At 48.9% G+C, this 16,186-nt stretch overlaps 1 protein-coding gene across 10 annotated transcripts in view; it reads right to left on the bottom strand.

The window, feature by feature from the left end:
• CLEC16A (C-type lectin domain containing 16A) overlaps positions 1 to 16,186 on the bottom strand; it is a 196,460-nt gene that overhangs the window by 93,788 nt on the left and 86,486 nt on the right. For all 10 annotated transcript variants that reach the window (XM_049111392.1, XM_049111391.1, XM_049111390.1 and 7 more), the window contains exons 17-18: positions 15,841 to 15,969; positions 7,987 to 8,107 (exon numbers count right to left, since the gene is read on the bottom strand). In XM_049111392.1, the coding sequence (XP_048967349.1) occupies positions 7,987 to 8,107; positions 15,841 to 15,969 (250 nt within the window). The remainder of the gene's footprint in view (positions 1 to 7,986; positions 8,108 to 15,840; positions 15,970 to 16,186) is intronic.

The following is a 16,186-nucleotide window of genomic DNA, read 5'->3' on the forward strand; positions in this document are numbered from 1 at the left end:
ATGAATGCTGGTGACTGTTTTTGTGAGGGAAACCTGCACACACTGAGCGAGCGTGAGCCCGAGCATTTCTGAGGGATTCTCTCTTCTAATCTGCAAGCAGCTCTGATGCAAGCACTATCATCACCATTTTACCAAGAGGAAGAATGGCTCAGAGAGGTTAACTAGTTTGCCCAAGGTCACGCAGCTGGGATTCAAGCTTGGTTTCTTTCCTGAAACCAAAACCTCACCCCTAAGCATGATGTTTATCATTAATTAAGAGCTGGATGTTCAAGGACTTGATTTCTATTTTGCCACTTTCTTAAGATTTTGAAAAATATCAAACTTCCAGCAAGGTTTAAAGACTAGCACAATAAGCATACTCGTAAAGCCCTCCACCTACATTCACCAACTTTAATACTTAGCTGCATTTGCTTCCTCTCTCTCTATACCCACACACTCACATTTTTATTTCGTGAATCATCCCGGAGCTGCAGGCAGCATGACAATTTACCCTGAATACTGCAGCCTGTACTTCCTAAAAACGAAGACATTCTCCCACAGAATGACAGTTCCATTATCACACCTAAAAATGTAATAATGACCTCAAATTATATGAGCCAATCACAATCTACATGTAAATTTTCTTGGTTTTCAAAAAAAAGTCCTTTATGCTACTTGTTCCTTTCCATCCAAGATCTGATCCAAGTGGACAGTTGTCATGTCTCCTCCATTTCAATAATCTAGAACAAAAATCTAGACCTGGCCCTCCCCCCCTCCATGTTTTTTTGGTTTTCCATGACATTCACATTTTTGAAAAGCTTGTCAGCTGTCTTTCAGTGTGTCCCACATTCCAGATTGGTCTTTATTATTTATGCTATTTTCTCACTTTTGCCAGGATGAGGCATATGATAATGACCAGGTCATCAACAAAATAAGGCAAAATAGAGAATTTTTCAGAACTGAGAGGGACCACAAAAACTATTATTGACCTTGCAAGAGAAGCCAATCAATGAGCTCACATTTTCATGGACTTAAAATGAAGTCACATCACTTACTCAGGGAGCTTCATTATACTCTTGCTGGAAAAGACTATCTCAGCAGTCGGATGAATGAGCCAGGAGCTTCCATGTGGCCTACAAGCTCTTGCCTGTCAGGACATCGGGATGAAGGGCACAGGGTGCTAAGAACTGGGGAAATGGGGAATACTGGCGGGTTGCTCATGGCATTCACATTCGTATCCATCAACAAACAAAAAGATAACAAAGACGGGGGACTTGGCCTTGATTCAAACATGGATGCAGAATTTGGGGTATGGTTATCATACATGTAAGTACCCACAGCTGCACTTGTCCTGGGGGAACAAGTGGTTTGTAGTGGGGGGGCAGGTACAGCCAGAGCAAAGGTCCTGGGCTAGGCATGTACCTGGTATGTCTGAAGGAAAGCAAGAAAGCAGAGAGCCAGGCGGTGCTAGATGATACTCAGCCTCTCAGTCATTGTAAAGTCAGAGGGGGAAAGAGGCCACTGTGAGCAAAGGGAGGACATGACCTTGACTCCTGTTCTAAGAAGACAACACTGGACATTGTGCGGAGAATAAACTGCAGGGGACGCTTTACGAGGCTGGCTACTACAGCAATGCAGGTGGCCCAAGATGGCAGGGCAGACCAAGGGCCGGGGTGGAGCTGAGAGAGGTGGTCGGATCTGGACACAGCTGGAGGGAGGGCGGAGCAGGTGTGCCGAGGGGCTGGGAGGCAGGCTGGGGAGGAGGAGGGGAGCCAGGGACGAGCCCCAGGTTTTAGCGTCTGAAGGGAGCTGCCTGCCACCCACCAGGAGATGGGCAGGCTGCAGGGGACAGGTGTGTGTGTGGGGAGCTCACGCTCCCCTGTGTGGGTGGTTAAGCGTGAGGTACTGAGCACAGCTGGAGGGAAGGGGAGGTCCAAGGCCGGAGAAGGAGCGAGCTGGTGGGAGCTGCGCCCACCCACGAGAAGAGGCAGCCCACTACTGCTTGTGGGGATGCCGGCACCACAGGACCAGACTGTTTCATATTCAAAATGAGACATATCTGGGTCTGTGCAGTAAGATGTCTTGATTTTAAAGTGCTGGCAACTCACATAAAATTGCAAATATTTTGCGAGAGACCAAGGGACATCTGTGGGCCCGTCTGACTGAGGGCCAGCACCTTGTGACCTGACCCCTCTAACACAGGTATTGCTCCCCAATAATCCTGCAAAGGAGGGCGCTGCTACTCTGATTTTATCAATGAGGGAACTGAGGCTCAGAGAGGGGGATCGATTTGTCTCCAGTCACACAGTGAGGAAGAGACAGAGCTGCGACCCAGACGTCACATCCGTCCTCTCCTGAGTCTGTATTTTTCTCCACACCCTCAGCTACCTTCTGAAACAGGCAAGCCCTGGGCTAGAAACACTAGGGAGAGCTGAGGGAAGGTCCACAGCAGCCTGCCTGGCCGGGACACCAGAACAAGTGAAATAGCATTACTGCTGTTAATCATTAGCTTCAAAGGCTCGATGGGTTGGGTTCCACGGAACAAGCTAGATCAAACAGGATGGGTCTCCAAGCAACAAACAGTCCATGTGCCTGGGCCACAAAGCAGAACGCAAGCTCGCTTAAGACCCACTTGCTGGGGCACACTGGGGTGCGCAAGCAGCTGTGGGCACCACCTTTGGGACAACACTTCTGCAGGACTGGTCTCACAGGACTGGCCTCTCAACAGGGCTACCTGCTGGAATGTGGCCCCTGACCCCATAAATCTCCCCTCACACTGAGGCCAGAGAGACCCTTCCGAGATACGAGATACGCATGTGATCATCTCAGCAGGTGAAAAACACTTCTCACTGTTCTCAGGAGAAAGCTCCAAATCCCTGATCCATGTATGAGGCCCACGCACTCACTGGGCCCTAGGCAATCTCAACGTCACCTCCACCCTGCCCTGCCCTGCCCGGTCACACTGCTGCTTCTCGTCTTCCTCAACTCCTCATCGACTCTGGGGCCTTGTTCCTGCCACACCCCGTGCTGCTGGCACCTGCACCCACATCTAGCCCTCAGACGGGTGGTCGATCCCTCAGGAGCCTGCCTGACCTCCAGGGCAGGTCAAGCCCTGTTCCCTGTGCAAGCTTCTTAGCACAGTGGCCATCTGCCTTTGTTCTGTGTGATGATGTGATGGTCAGTGTCCACCTCCCCCATAAGACAGCTCAAAAAAGACAGACATCTTTGCTATTGTGATTGGTCCACACTTGAATTATTTAAGGAACAGACCCCATTACGGCACAGTACTATTTCTTGGAAAGTCTGTCCCTTTTTCTGAAGTGATGCTCTTCCTACTTATCTGAGATTAACAATGCCCTTTCTCTTATGAAATGACAGTTCATAAATGTTTAAAACAAACAAACAAAGACTTGGTAAAATAAAACCTAACCCCAGAGGTTTTTTGGGGTTTTATTTTTGTTTTGGCACTTCCCTGAGCTGTGCAGTTCCAAGGTCTAGGAACTACATGGAACCACCACTCTATCCTACATGGACAATTTCCACCCCATGAACAAGTGAGCCCAAGCCTGGGTGAGGAATCAGACCCAGAGGGCAGAGACCTGCTTGTATGTGGGCACTTCTCTGGGGGTTTGGGATGCCCCCTCACAGACTGTGTGATCTAGGATTCTCCTGACTGCTGCAGGGCTCTTTTGAGGAACTGTCATCTATGCTGTAACACCGCACAAGTGGAAATGCCAAGAGCTGCACAATGGTCACAGGAGGTGGCTCAGCCAATGGAAAGTCACCAAACATGGTAACCCTGAAACTCCTGAGAGTACGTGGAAAACCACTTCCAAGGAGAGAGTGGAGAGGTTTCTGACCCTCTCCCTGGACGTCCGGCTCGGCTGCCTCCCAGTACCTTCCTCTGCCCACCCGCCTAACCTCCATCATCTTTTGGAACCAGCTCCTCCTCCAGGGCTGTCTCCCCCAGCTTACAGAATCACAATCCCCCCAGCCCTTGCTGTCTGCAGTGTCCTCAAGCTCAGAACCCAGAGTCCAGCTGGATGTCCAGCATCGCCACAAAACACTGTCCCCAGATGGTGCTACCTGTTGGTGGTCCTCCCATCCCCCGGACCCCCACCCCAAACCAGAAGCACCACAGAGCAGAGACCAAGTCTGGTGGCACCATGTGCTTCACCAACATGATCTCATTTGATTTTCAATGTCTCTCCCTGTAAGTGGTTTTAGAATCATTTTAAAGGTCAGGCTACTGAGCCTCACAAACATGAAGACCCTGGGCAAGGTCACAAGGCCAATGACCTCCAATCACACCAGGGGTGGCCAAGGCAGATGTCAGCATGGCCAGCCAACCCTCCCTCCCCGGCTCCCCTAGAGCCACAGCTGGGCTGCGGAAGCTCACTATCTGTGATGGTGGCGACCAATTCTATGACAAAGAGCAGCCGCAAGTCCTTTTCTATTACAGGGAAGTATTTATAGATGCAGTAGTATGATGTCTTCCATTGGTTTTACTACCCTCAGCGGGGGGGTGAAGGAGGGCAGGTATTTTGAAAAGAGAAATGGTGGAGCAGATGGAATGAGACATAGTGAAAGAGTAATAACCCTTGAAGCTGAAGGCGGGGTATGTGGAGATTCATGGTGCCATTCTCTCTAAAAGTCTAATCTATTTTATCTAGTCAAGCTGGTCCTCCCTTCCCATCTCGCCTCCCTCCCGCTCACGGCTGCCAGTCTTGGACCTGGGCCCTAAGCCACTCTCCTGTCCAGCAAAAACAAAACAGGCTCGAGCACAGTCAGCTCTGCCTTTTTCTGGAGGGGCGATGGCCTCCGCAATGCTCCTTGTCTGGAGCCACCCTGTCAGAGCTCACCTGGCACACATGGCCCAGAGGCCTGCAGCTGGTCAGCAGACATGTGACATGACTTCTGTGTACCCATACACTGTGGTTTCTTATCAGAGCGTGACAAAGTCAGTAAATACACTTTAACTCACCTTCTCTTGCGGTGTGGAACTGGCATGCCTTTGAGCTTGTCCGCCCGTATCACATCACCTTCCATAAAAGTTGACCAGCCCCCAGCATTTCTCCCTGAGTCAGCTTTCTTCAAATCACTAGGCTCAGAAGAAGCAGGCCCAGCTTCCAAGCAATGGCAAATATGAATGCCTTTGCCTACATTACAATGTTGCCTACATTTTATATACATAGAAGGTACTTTGTGACATGCAAAGCATACTGATTTTTCCCCATGGAAGGTGAGATGTTCCAGCATTTAAGAATAATCACCAGAATAAAAAAAAAAAAAAAAAGAAGAAAACAAAGTCCAACAACAGCACGTGCATATCTCATTCTAGTACCATATGCTCATATGCTCTAGTACCATAATTCCTAGTATTTTCTGGAAGGCGCCCTCTTTAGCAAAGACATAATTTGTGATCACGCTGGGTAAAGACAAACAGCCATTACTTTCTTAATGGCCAACTACCCAAAAGGGCTCAGTTAAGTGATCTCAACTAGCAATCTAATCAATTAAAATTGATAAGTGAAATACTTGGAACCCTTATTTCAGCAGGCCATTTCTAGGTGGGGTGGGAGTGGGGGAGGAAGGAATGTGAATTCCCAGCATAAAATTTAATTCCATTTCATGGATACAAACATTCTTGCTGCCCTGATGGAGTGGTCCTCTTGAAAGCAAGCTGTTTCCCTCTTCCCTTGAATCAAATCAGAGAAAGACTGGTTTATGGTGCTCTGCAGGCAACTCAATCAAGAAATTGCCATCAGAAATCCTGATGGCAATTTCTCAAGAGGAAAGGACCAAAGAAGATGAGCATAGAGCAGCCCAAGGGGCACTTAGTTTCCTTGTTCTTCTGAGAGAGAGAGAGAGAGGAAAAAAAGAGAAGAAGACAAGAAGAATTTAGGGACGCCTGGGTGGCTCAGTCAGTTAAGTGTCTGACTCTCAGTTCTGGCTCAGGTCATGATCTCAGGATTGTGAGATGGAGCCCCAACCCCAAGTCAGGCTTTGCTCTCAGCAGGGAGTCTCCTTGAATTTTTCTCTCTTCCTCTGCCCCCTCCCTGTGTACACGTGCCCCCCCTGCTCCGCCCCGTCTCAAATAAGTAAATAAATCTTTTTTTTTTTTTTTTAAGTTAGACAAGGGATGCCTGGGTGGCTCAGTGGTTGAGCATCTACCTTTGGCTCAGGGTGTGATCATGGAGTCCCAGGATCGAGTCCCACGTCAGGCTCCTTGCATGGAGCCTGCTTCTCCTTCTGCCTGTGTCTCTGCCTCTCTCTCCCCGTGTCTCTCATGAATAAATAAATAAAATCTTTTAAAAAATATTTAAAAGAGTCCAAAAAAAAAATGCTAGACAAGTGGGTAAAAGCCATTAATAATGACTTTAGGAGACTCTTCTATTCACAAAGAGCTCTTTATATGCATCACCTTATTAGCAGGTAACACAGACTACAGTTTCCTGAGCACAGTTGTATGCTGGACACTATGCTCCATCATATATTTCATGTTATATTCTGCTCAAGTCTCAAGCCCATCATATTAGGAGGTTCATCAACATTTTCCAGATGAGGAAATTAAGTTGTGGGGGTTTCAATCATTTGTTCCAAGGAATACACAGCAGGACAGGGGCATGGGGATCAAATGTCCACCCTCAGTGATTACTGGTCACAAAACTGAACACTTTTGTCAAAATTCACCCAACTATACACTGAAACTTACTGAATTTTACTGGCTGTAAACTGCATCTCAATAAAGCTGATTTAAGACAAGGGAGACCCTGCCCTTACCATGTGCCACAAAGAGTAGCCATCTACTGCTCCTGCTTGCTCAGCTTCCATCTCTGAGTTTCCTTTGAGGGCAAACTCCCTCCTCCCTCTCAGGTGATAGAGTAGAAAAGAAACTGGTCCTATCTCCCAGTTCCAGGGCCGGCCATGTGACCCTGGCCTCACCCAGTAATGAATCACATTCCTCTAACAACACCTGGTTCAGGGATGGTCCACCAACCCAGGCCAGACCAATGAGAGCCCTGCTGTGGAATTCTATCAAAGTTACAGGAAAAATGAAGCCCTGTTTCTGTCAGGGCTGTGTAGCTGGTTCAGCAGATTTGGATGCTGTGGACGGTCACCTTGTCAGTATCTGATGAGAGCCCTCCTCTTCTAGGTGAAGCCAGAACAAAGTAAAACTGAGCTAAAACAGTAGGTAGCAGCCTCCTGATGGCATTGCTTGAGTACCTAGATCCAGCTATGCCTGAAGGCAGAGGTACTCCTGGACCTTCTAGTGACACCAGTCAATTCACTTTTCTTTTTCCTAAAGCCTGCCTAAGTTGGGTTTTCTGTCTCTTATAATCAAGGAACCCTACCATATCACAATACCTTTAAGAAACAGAAAAGCACCCTGCCTATCCATGTGCTTGTGCCCTATTGTAAGTGGAGGAGAGAGCTATATGTGTATGAGAAAGATTATAGGAGTGTGACCAGGCTTATATCCACTATCACTGTTAATCACACCCTCATGCTCATGCTGCCAAGGAGAGCTGAGGGTCTGAGTGGTGAGGGAGGCCATCCAAGGCAGCAGGCTGAGCACATGGTTCTCCAGCGTCCACCTACTGGCTGGTGATTTGCATTTTTAAAAGTCTTCCCCTTTTTTGCAGCAGAGGCCTTTAATCGTTAGAATCCTACAGAAACCCAACACACAAAACCAATCAAAGTAGCACTGCCACAGTGATGTGGATAGCAGGGGTGCTGGAGCCAGAGATCCCAAACACCTTGCACACACTTCTTGGCAGACCACCCGCCCCGCTCCCTTTGGGCTCTGGGAAGCAGTCCGCAGATAGACTGCCAGCTCCAAGGCCCACTCTGTGAGTCTTGTGGGACATGCACGCTCTGTTAGCTTCTGGTGACAGATCAACCACAGCAGCAAAGGCAGGTGGCACGCCGACCTTTTCAGTGACGCTGGGGCCAGCGTGGCGGTACATGTGCCCCTCCCAGCCCCCCACCTCTGCCACAACTCACTCAGATCCAGCACATCATCAGTTTTGATCAGATCTTCCTCCCGTGTCAGTGGCAATTGGGTCTCGGGCTCCCCTCGCAGCTGCAGCGACAGGGAGCGGAGCATGAAGAACACCCGGATGGCCTGGATGGACAGTTTGGGGGCAGAGGAGAATGAAACTGGAGTTACTGGGGTGAAGTGTTCCATGAGGAAGAATAATATAGTGCCTCTCAAGGTGAGCAAGCAAACAAAACGAAGCAAAGTCCATTTCTCCCAGCATCACGGCTCTGTTGTTTTCAGAGCAAGGCCAATCAATCGATCAATCAATCAATCAATCAATCAATAAAATCAAGGGGAACAGCCTATTTTCAGTTCTCCAAAGCTTTCAGACACTTTGCCTCCACTAAGCACCTGGCATTTGCCAGGACCTCTCCCCCAGTGTCATGTGACCTTCAAGACATCCCTGCTTAGCAGGCAGCCCTGTTCTGCAGACGAGGCACTGAGACCCAAGGAGGCAAAGTGACCTGCCCCAGGGACAGCAAGAATCAGGCCTCTTCCAACCAAACCTGAAAATCTGAAATCACAAATAACAGTGTTGCAGTGTTGCCTCGTGAATGCAGGGGCAGGGAAGGCAGAAGAGGGTGACACCCTCATGGGGTTCAGAGCCAGCCAGACTCTGTTAAAGTCCTGCCCCTCCCCGTCCCTGGGTGAGTGCATTCATGGCAGATCTCCACCCCTGGGTCTTACCCCAGGAGGTGTGCAGTGGGTGGGAAGGCAGACCTGGCACCTGGCAGGTGTGCAGTGACATCAGTGTCCCAAGTGCCCCTCCTAAGTGCCAGCTTTCTGGGGGCAGCGGCAGCTCCGTCAGTACAGGGGTTCCTGGCCCGTGAAAGCAGTATCTGGGTAGAATCCAGTGTGGCCATCAGACATTTCCAGAGAGCAGGAAAAAAACAGAATCTCAAGCCCAGAACCAGAGAAGTCTGTGCAGAAAGCATCTTTTACTCCAGACTCAGCCTGTCCTGATAGCGCCCCAAACCTGGGTGCTATAGGGGCCAAGCTGTCCATTGAGGAGAGGCTAAGAAGTGAGGTGCAGTGCATCAGAGAGGCCAGGTCCATGCCAGAGCTGACGGGCCAACCTGAGGCATGTGCCTGAGGGAAGTAACTCTGGAGTCAGATACATAAGGTCTGTTTAGACTCACAGGGCAATACTTCTGACCTCCAAGAGCTTTGATTTCTGCATTTGTGAAATAGGGGCAGTAGTCCCTGCCCTGCAGGGCTGCTAGGAGGCTCTGAGACAATGCTGGGTGGTCAGGGCAGGGGGGAAGCACCCAGCATATGTTCCATAGAAAGGGCAGCCGTCCTGTACTCGTCACTCGATAGCTGGGCACAGGAGAGGGCACAGGGACAAACCACTGTCGCCACTGGTGAGCCACACGACGATGAATTCCAGCCCACTTCTGGTCTTCTTGTTTACAGTTCTGAGGCTACAGGCCTAGCCCACTGAGAGGGGAGGCTGCCCTTCTTGTAACAAGGTGGCTCCCCCCAAACTAAGCAGGGGGCAAATTCCTGCCTGCTGACCCAGGCAACAAGGATACCCACCGGCATGTTTAAAGCCTAACCCGGCCTTGGCCCGGAACTGGCAGGAGACCTGAACCATTTCCTTATCTCTTAATGTAGAACACTGGAAGAACAATCGTATCTCCTGGAAGTATTCTGAGGCCCATCATAAGCACTAGAGAAAGGTTAGTGTTTATATTATAATGATGGTGATGGTGGTGGCATTAGAGTCGATCTGACTATTCTTACCAGCTTTTTTGAAGTATAGCCTTCCTAAGCCATCTGCAACAATCAGAAGAAAAAAAAAGTGTAGGGATGCCTGGATGGCTCAGAGGTTGAGTGTCTGCCTTCAGCTCAGGTCCTGATCCTGGGATCCAGGATCAAGTTCCACATCAGGCTCCTTGCAGGGAGCCTGCTTCTCCCTCTGCCTATGTGTCTACCTTTCTCTCTCTCTCTCTCTGTCTCTCTCATGAATATAAAATCTTTAAAAAGAAAAGAAGTGTAGTTTCATTAAAAAAAAAAATCAGAACAGCTTTTGTTTATCAAGCACCCACCATGTGTCAGGGACTGTGGGCAGCCCTGCTGCAATGTAAAGCTGTTACATAGGAGACAGAGCCAAAGAGGAGCAGTCTATCCCTTCAGGGAGACTAAAGTTCACATGGCTGGTGATGCTTGAGCTGGGCTCTCAGAACCGGTAGTGTCTGATGCGAATCACTTAACCACACATACTGGGAAATGCATACACCTGCACCAGCCCGAGTGCAGAAAGCCCAACATTTGAGTGGCCATTTGAACTATATGGCTCTCAAACAAGGAGCCATGGCCTCAGATGGAGGTAAAAGGCCCACTGGTCAAGTCCAAGCTGAGTGAATGCTTCATTTCTATGTCAAAAAATCCATTCCTCTCAAAGGTTCTGAAAGCATAAGAAATCAAGCAGGCCCTCACTAAGGGGGTGAGAAAAGAGAAATGTGCAGCTTTCTATACACCACCACTCTGAGAACCAGAAACCTTCCAATAGAAAAGGAGTATCAATTGTTTGGGTAAAGCATCTGCTTTTGCTCTGCAAGCATTAAATGGAAGTTATTCCCGGAAATATGAAAAATATAAAACAACAATAAAAATATATAGAACATGCTGACCACCAGCTCCACAACTCTGAGAATCCACAAAAGAGAGATAAACCACCAGGGTAAAGGTCCTCAAATTCATCCCACAGCCCCCTAAACAATAAGCATGCCCCCCTGCTCACCTGAGGCCTGCCAGGTATTGTTGGGGCTGGACTATGTCATCTCCCTGAAGCCTTTCAACAATCTTCCATGGTTCCCATTTTACAGACTGGAAATCAAAGCCCAGGGATGTGAGGCAGCCTGCCCATGGTGACTTAGCTAATATATGGATTCCAAAGTCTATGTTCTTCCAGCCATATGTCTTTGCTTTCAAAAGAGTTAAGGCTTGGGACCCAGGCTTTTATTGAGTGCTTCTCTTTACTTTGCCAAATAAACAAACATGCAATTTAAAAAGTATTACTAAAAAGGAAAAAGGAATTATTACTTCTTCTGATGCTTCCACAGAATGCCAGGAAGACAGACTGTGGAAGCATACATCAGTTTCAGAAAGGGTGACAACTGAGTATGCTCAAACATAAAGAGGCTTGCCCCATATGCTCCAACTCACCTGGGAGTTAGTGCTGCAGGAGGGCCATGGGGAATGAGACCACTACAATGCGGCAGGAGGGTTTCAGGGTCAAACAGACGTAAGCGAGTGAGTCACGTGAATTCCCCGAGCCCAGGCTTGAGTTCTAGGAATGGGACACCTACCAGTCCTGATCTCAGAGCCACCCTGGAGGTGTGCCCACTGAACTCTGGGGCAGCCTAGCACTCAGGTCTAGCCCTCTCTCTGCATGCCTTGTCGTGTTTGCAAGCCATGGAGTTCAGGGGTCAGTCACCCAGATTAGAAGCCCACCAGGCTGTGGAAGTGGCTATGAAAAATCAGTCACTCCTAATAGGGTGCCAAAGCAGTGCAAAGTGGGCACAGCCTGTTGTGAAAGTGCCTTGGCAATACAGAGTGTCACACACAAAATATCCATGCCCCCTGAACCAGAAATTCTACTTCTGGGAAATTATCCTAAAGAAATAAGCCAAAAGAAAGAAAACACTGTATTTGTGAAACTGCTCATGACATTTTAGTTGAAAATAATGTAATACTGGAATGAACCAAAATGTCTAGCAGCAGGAAGGAAAATGCCTAAGTACATTATGGCAGAAGTAGCCAGATAAATGTTTATGCACCAGTAAGAAACGTGATTTAAATTAAAACTGCCTGGAAAGTTTTGCATGGTACGAGGGAGAAAGGAAAGGAAGAGAGGTTGGAAGGATGACCACAATGCACTCTTCCTGCCGCCATGAGAAGACGTGTTTGCACACACAGACGGGGAGGAGACATGAAAAAGGTCTAAAACTTGTTTGTTTAGGGTGATGAAATCACGGGAAATTCTTTCCCTCTACTTTTGGAACCTTACGAGATGTTCTTTAATGCATAATGCACATCCAAAGAATAAAGCAAATATCCTATTTCCTCATGGTCAATAGCGATAAACACAAAAACTGTTTGTGGTTTTACGTGGGAACAAGGAACAGAATTCAGGGGCAAATAAAATTTCACGCAACTGAATTTATTTTATAACGGCTTCCAAGATTACCACAGAAAGATGGCCAGTGGCTTAAATTCAGATTTTAAGATTCACCAGAAATTCCTCCCTCTAACTCCCTTCTCTTCCCTTTAGTTTCAGTAGATCACTAAAAACTCTCTTTCCCTCCTGAGACATTAGGCTGCTCCATCCCTGTTCAGCCAAAATTTCCTGAGCACTTCCTGTCTGGTGGGCACCTTGTAGTCCCTCTTTATTATCTACTTTGGGCTGGAGCCCTCATGACAGGACATATGAGGACCTGAGGTTCAGGGAGGGTAAGCAACTTGTTCAATGTCACACAGTTGGCACTGGGACCGAGCCTGGGTTGGTCCCATGAGCCTGTGATCTTTCTTATCTGCTTCTCTCAACTACCCCTGGGAAAGGTCCAGCCCACTATCCCCATTTCTGCTTACATGTTCTCATCAGATCCCAGTACTTCCCATGACCTTCATTTCAATGTGAATTCCCCTTATCAGCTGGCATGGCTTGGAGGTACTCTTGCTATTTTGGTCTTATTTTATATTATTTCTTCACTGTCTGCTCTTGCATTTTACACAGTGCCTGGCACCTAGAAAATGTTCAACAAACATGTCAAATGAAAGAATAAAGGGTGTAATTTGCAAAATACAAGAGGGACAATATGACTTTAGTGTGGATGCCTCCCAGTTTCATGCAAGGCCTGCCTGTCCTCCTGTCCTGCTCACTCCCCTTACTCTGCTCGCGACCCTGGCTCTTTGAACATGCTATACTCTTATGCATCTCAGGGACTCTGCGCTCACTGTCCTCCCTGCCCGGATCATTTCTGCACCTGTGGGGCCCAGCATCTGGCATCCAGTAGGCTCTCTGGTGACTATATGGGGGGCTATTTTACAAGTCAGGAATGATGTGTTAGTAAGGGTTGTTTGAACTTCTCCGACAAATCCTTAAGGAAAATAAAAGGTTGGGACTTCTGAAAGGGTCAGCCTCCTAAAGGTTAAAAAAAGTCTACTTGGTGGGGGGGGGGGAAATAAAAAGAAGAGAAAACCTTTGAATCCAAACGAATGAAATGGAATGTTCTTTGGATACAAGCAAAGAACTTGAAACAAACCACATAAGCCCTCAATTGCTTGCTAAACCATACACTTCCTTTAGCTCAAATTCAAAGCACACTGCTATGTTCTGATGTCTGAAATGGGCTCAGGAGGTAAGCTTCTGGATGATTCTAAACAGCTGCCTTGAAACGGGAACCGGATTGAGGTGAGTGGTCAAAATCCCTCTTCAGAAACTGACTCCGGAAGTCACAAGGGGATAAGGTGGATGGCTTTACTCTGAGATGGGCAGCCCTACCTTCTATATTGTGCCACCTTCTCCCTGGCTCTAAACCCAGGGAGCTGTAGCTTGAGAGCTGGTCTTATAAACTCATCAGTCAAACAAAGGCTGAACAAGGGACCCCAGGGAAGGCCAGACATTTCCAGGTAGCAGGTGAGCTGTGCATCTCATCTGGGGCAAGGTTGCTGGGCAGCTCGGCCCTGGAAACTTACAATCAAGTGAGATGTCAGGGATAAAGGGAAGAAGGGAATCCCTTCCTCAAGAACTATTACTGGCCCTCTGTGTTCTGTCTTTCACAGAGTCCCCACAATGACTCTGGGAAGGCAGGTACATGCTGCTTTTAGACAGGAGAAGGAACTCCAAAGCCCAAGCAACCCTCCCTCTGCCATATGCCTCATCCCTGAATGTCTCCCATTATTTCCTGGGGATCAGGGCTGTCTACCCCAAGCCAACATGGGCTGATATCAGGAATCAGCTAACAGGGCCAAGTCCTTACAGGGCTCCAAGGCCCCTGAGATCGGCCCCCTCCAGCCTCATCACTTCCCACAAAGCCTCCCTCACCCTGAGCTCCGGCCATGTCCCCTCCTTGGATGTGCAGGAATGAGCCACATCTGTCTGGGCGTTTGCCTCTCCAGCTGCCTAACCTATCCCTCTGCTGCCCGTTCCACCTCCCTCCCCAGGTAGGATTAGAGGCCTGACCCCATGACCCTTTAGCAAGAGCCTCAGCCACACAGACTGGCAATGCTGCCTTTCCTACCTTGCCCTCTAGACTCTGAATCCTTGAGGACAGCAGCAGTGTATTTTATGTCCCTGGTGTCTAGCACCAAGTAGGGCTACTAAATACAATGATGGTAGCAGTGGGAAGCAGCAGAGCAGAGTGGCTGAGTGTCGGCTCTGGAGGCCACACTGCCTGCACCAAGTCCTACCTCTGCTACTTATTAGCTGGGGGACCTGGAACAAATCACTTAAGCTCATCATGCCTGAATTTCTTCCTCTGCAAGATGGGTTAATATAATGCCAACTTCCTAAAATGGTTGTAGAATTACATGAGGAGATTCATATGAAGAACTGACGTGAATGACTCACTCTGTATCAAACAGGAGCTCATCTAAGTGCTGAGAAAACTGGTGGCCCAGGAACCAAAAAGAAAGCAGAATGCAACCCAGAGCAGCAGCTCTCACCATTCACAGCCTTCTGGACCTCCGCCTCAGGGGACGAGATGGACCTCGGGATAGGACCTTCACTGTAGCCCTGCTAGGGAACAGCTCTGAGGCCAACCAAAGGCTACATATGTGCCCGCCTGTGAAGGAGCTGCCAACACAACACATGTCTGTCAGAACCAGCCCTTTGGTAAAGACGGTGCCAAAGATGCCCAGTGCAAACAGTGCCACCCACAGATATGCTCGTGTTTCTGGCCGCGGGGCCTGCAGGCTGGCTGGGAGCATGAGGAAGGAGGGTGTCACTGGCTCAGACAGGGTGGGTCCTGCGGTGAGGTCTGAGGGTTTAGTCAGACAGCAGGGAATGTGGATTGACTTTCAACACACAGGTTGGACTTCCTCTGCGCTCCCCTCTCTACCAGGCCTCCCAGGCATCATCATTACCTGGTAGAAGAGAGCCACAGAAGCCTCCTGTTTGAGGCAGATCCAGCAGGTCACTCCTGATTCTCAGAATCCCAAAATTAACACCTCTGCCACTCTGGTTAGACGGGGATTAACTGAGAAGTAGAGGGCAAGGAACTCATCTAATTTATCCTATGCACGTCTCCAGGGAATGATTTTCTAGGAAGAGGTGATGGTGCTTTCTAAGAAAGAAACTGATCTTACGCGAGAGATAAAATACCATGAACAGCCCTGTGAGACGGCTTCAGAAAAAAAGTGCTGATAAGGGATGCACACTCCAGCAGGGTTCTGAGAACCTCTCTGCTCTTCACACATGAGAGCAGGCCAGCAAGAATCACAATCTCATTTGTGTGTGCCTCGCCCTCAGATCCCTCAGATTCCTTACTGTCACGCCATCTCCGGGGGTCCTAAGCCTCTTGGGGAGAGGATTTCACACCAGGGCCTCACCTGGACTGCCTGTTCTCTGCTCATTCCCCCCAGGTGCCTGACAGCAGCCCAGAGCCTGGGGCTAGGGGCCCTGCTCTGCACCGGCCAAGGCAGCCCACCTGGCATTCACACAGTGGAATCTCAATCCTGATTTAGGATTGGGAAGTTCCTCCTGGTGGCAGGTGGCCAGGGGGGGTGCCATCCACGCAACTATCCCAAAGCGAGTTGGAAGGTGGTTTCTTGACCTAGATGGCTGGTGGGTCCCACCTGTGCTTACTCACCCGCCGGGTCTTCTCCACATCGCCACACGGCAGCCGCTTCACAAAGTCGATGCCAGTCAGTGGCGTGCCCGTTGGGGGCAACAGGATGGAGGCGTCCATCATGAGATACTCCACATTCATGGGCTTCATCTAGAAGAGACATCATAGGAAACCTCACCAAAGGAAGGAGATGGGGCAGGTCACACAGGCTCCTTGCCTATACCCTCATACAGCAAGTGTGTCAAGCGAGCCCACAGTAAGGCTGCCATGAGGTCTCAAGGCAGCCAGGTATGTGAGACATGAGCCTCTGTTTCCCAAGACACAGATTTTTCCTCCCCTTAAAGTGACAGCTTAGACACTCTTGAGA

Source organism: Canis lupus, chromosome 6 (assembly GCF_003254725.2).
Source record: "Canis lupus dingo isolate Sandy chromosome 6, ASM325472v2, whole genome shotgun sequence".
NCBI classification, from domain to species: Eukaryota; Metazoa; Chordata; class Mammalia; order Carnivora; family Canidae; genus Canis; species Canis lupus.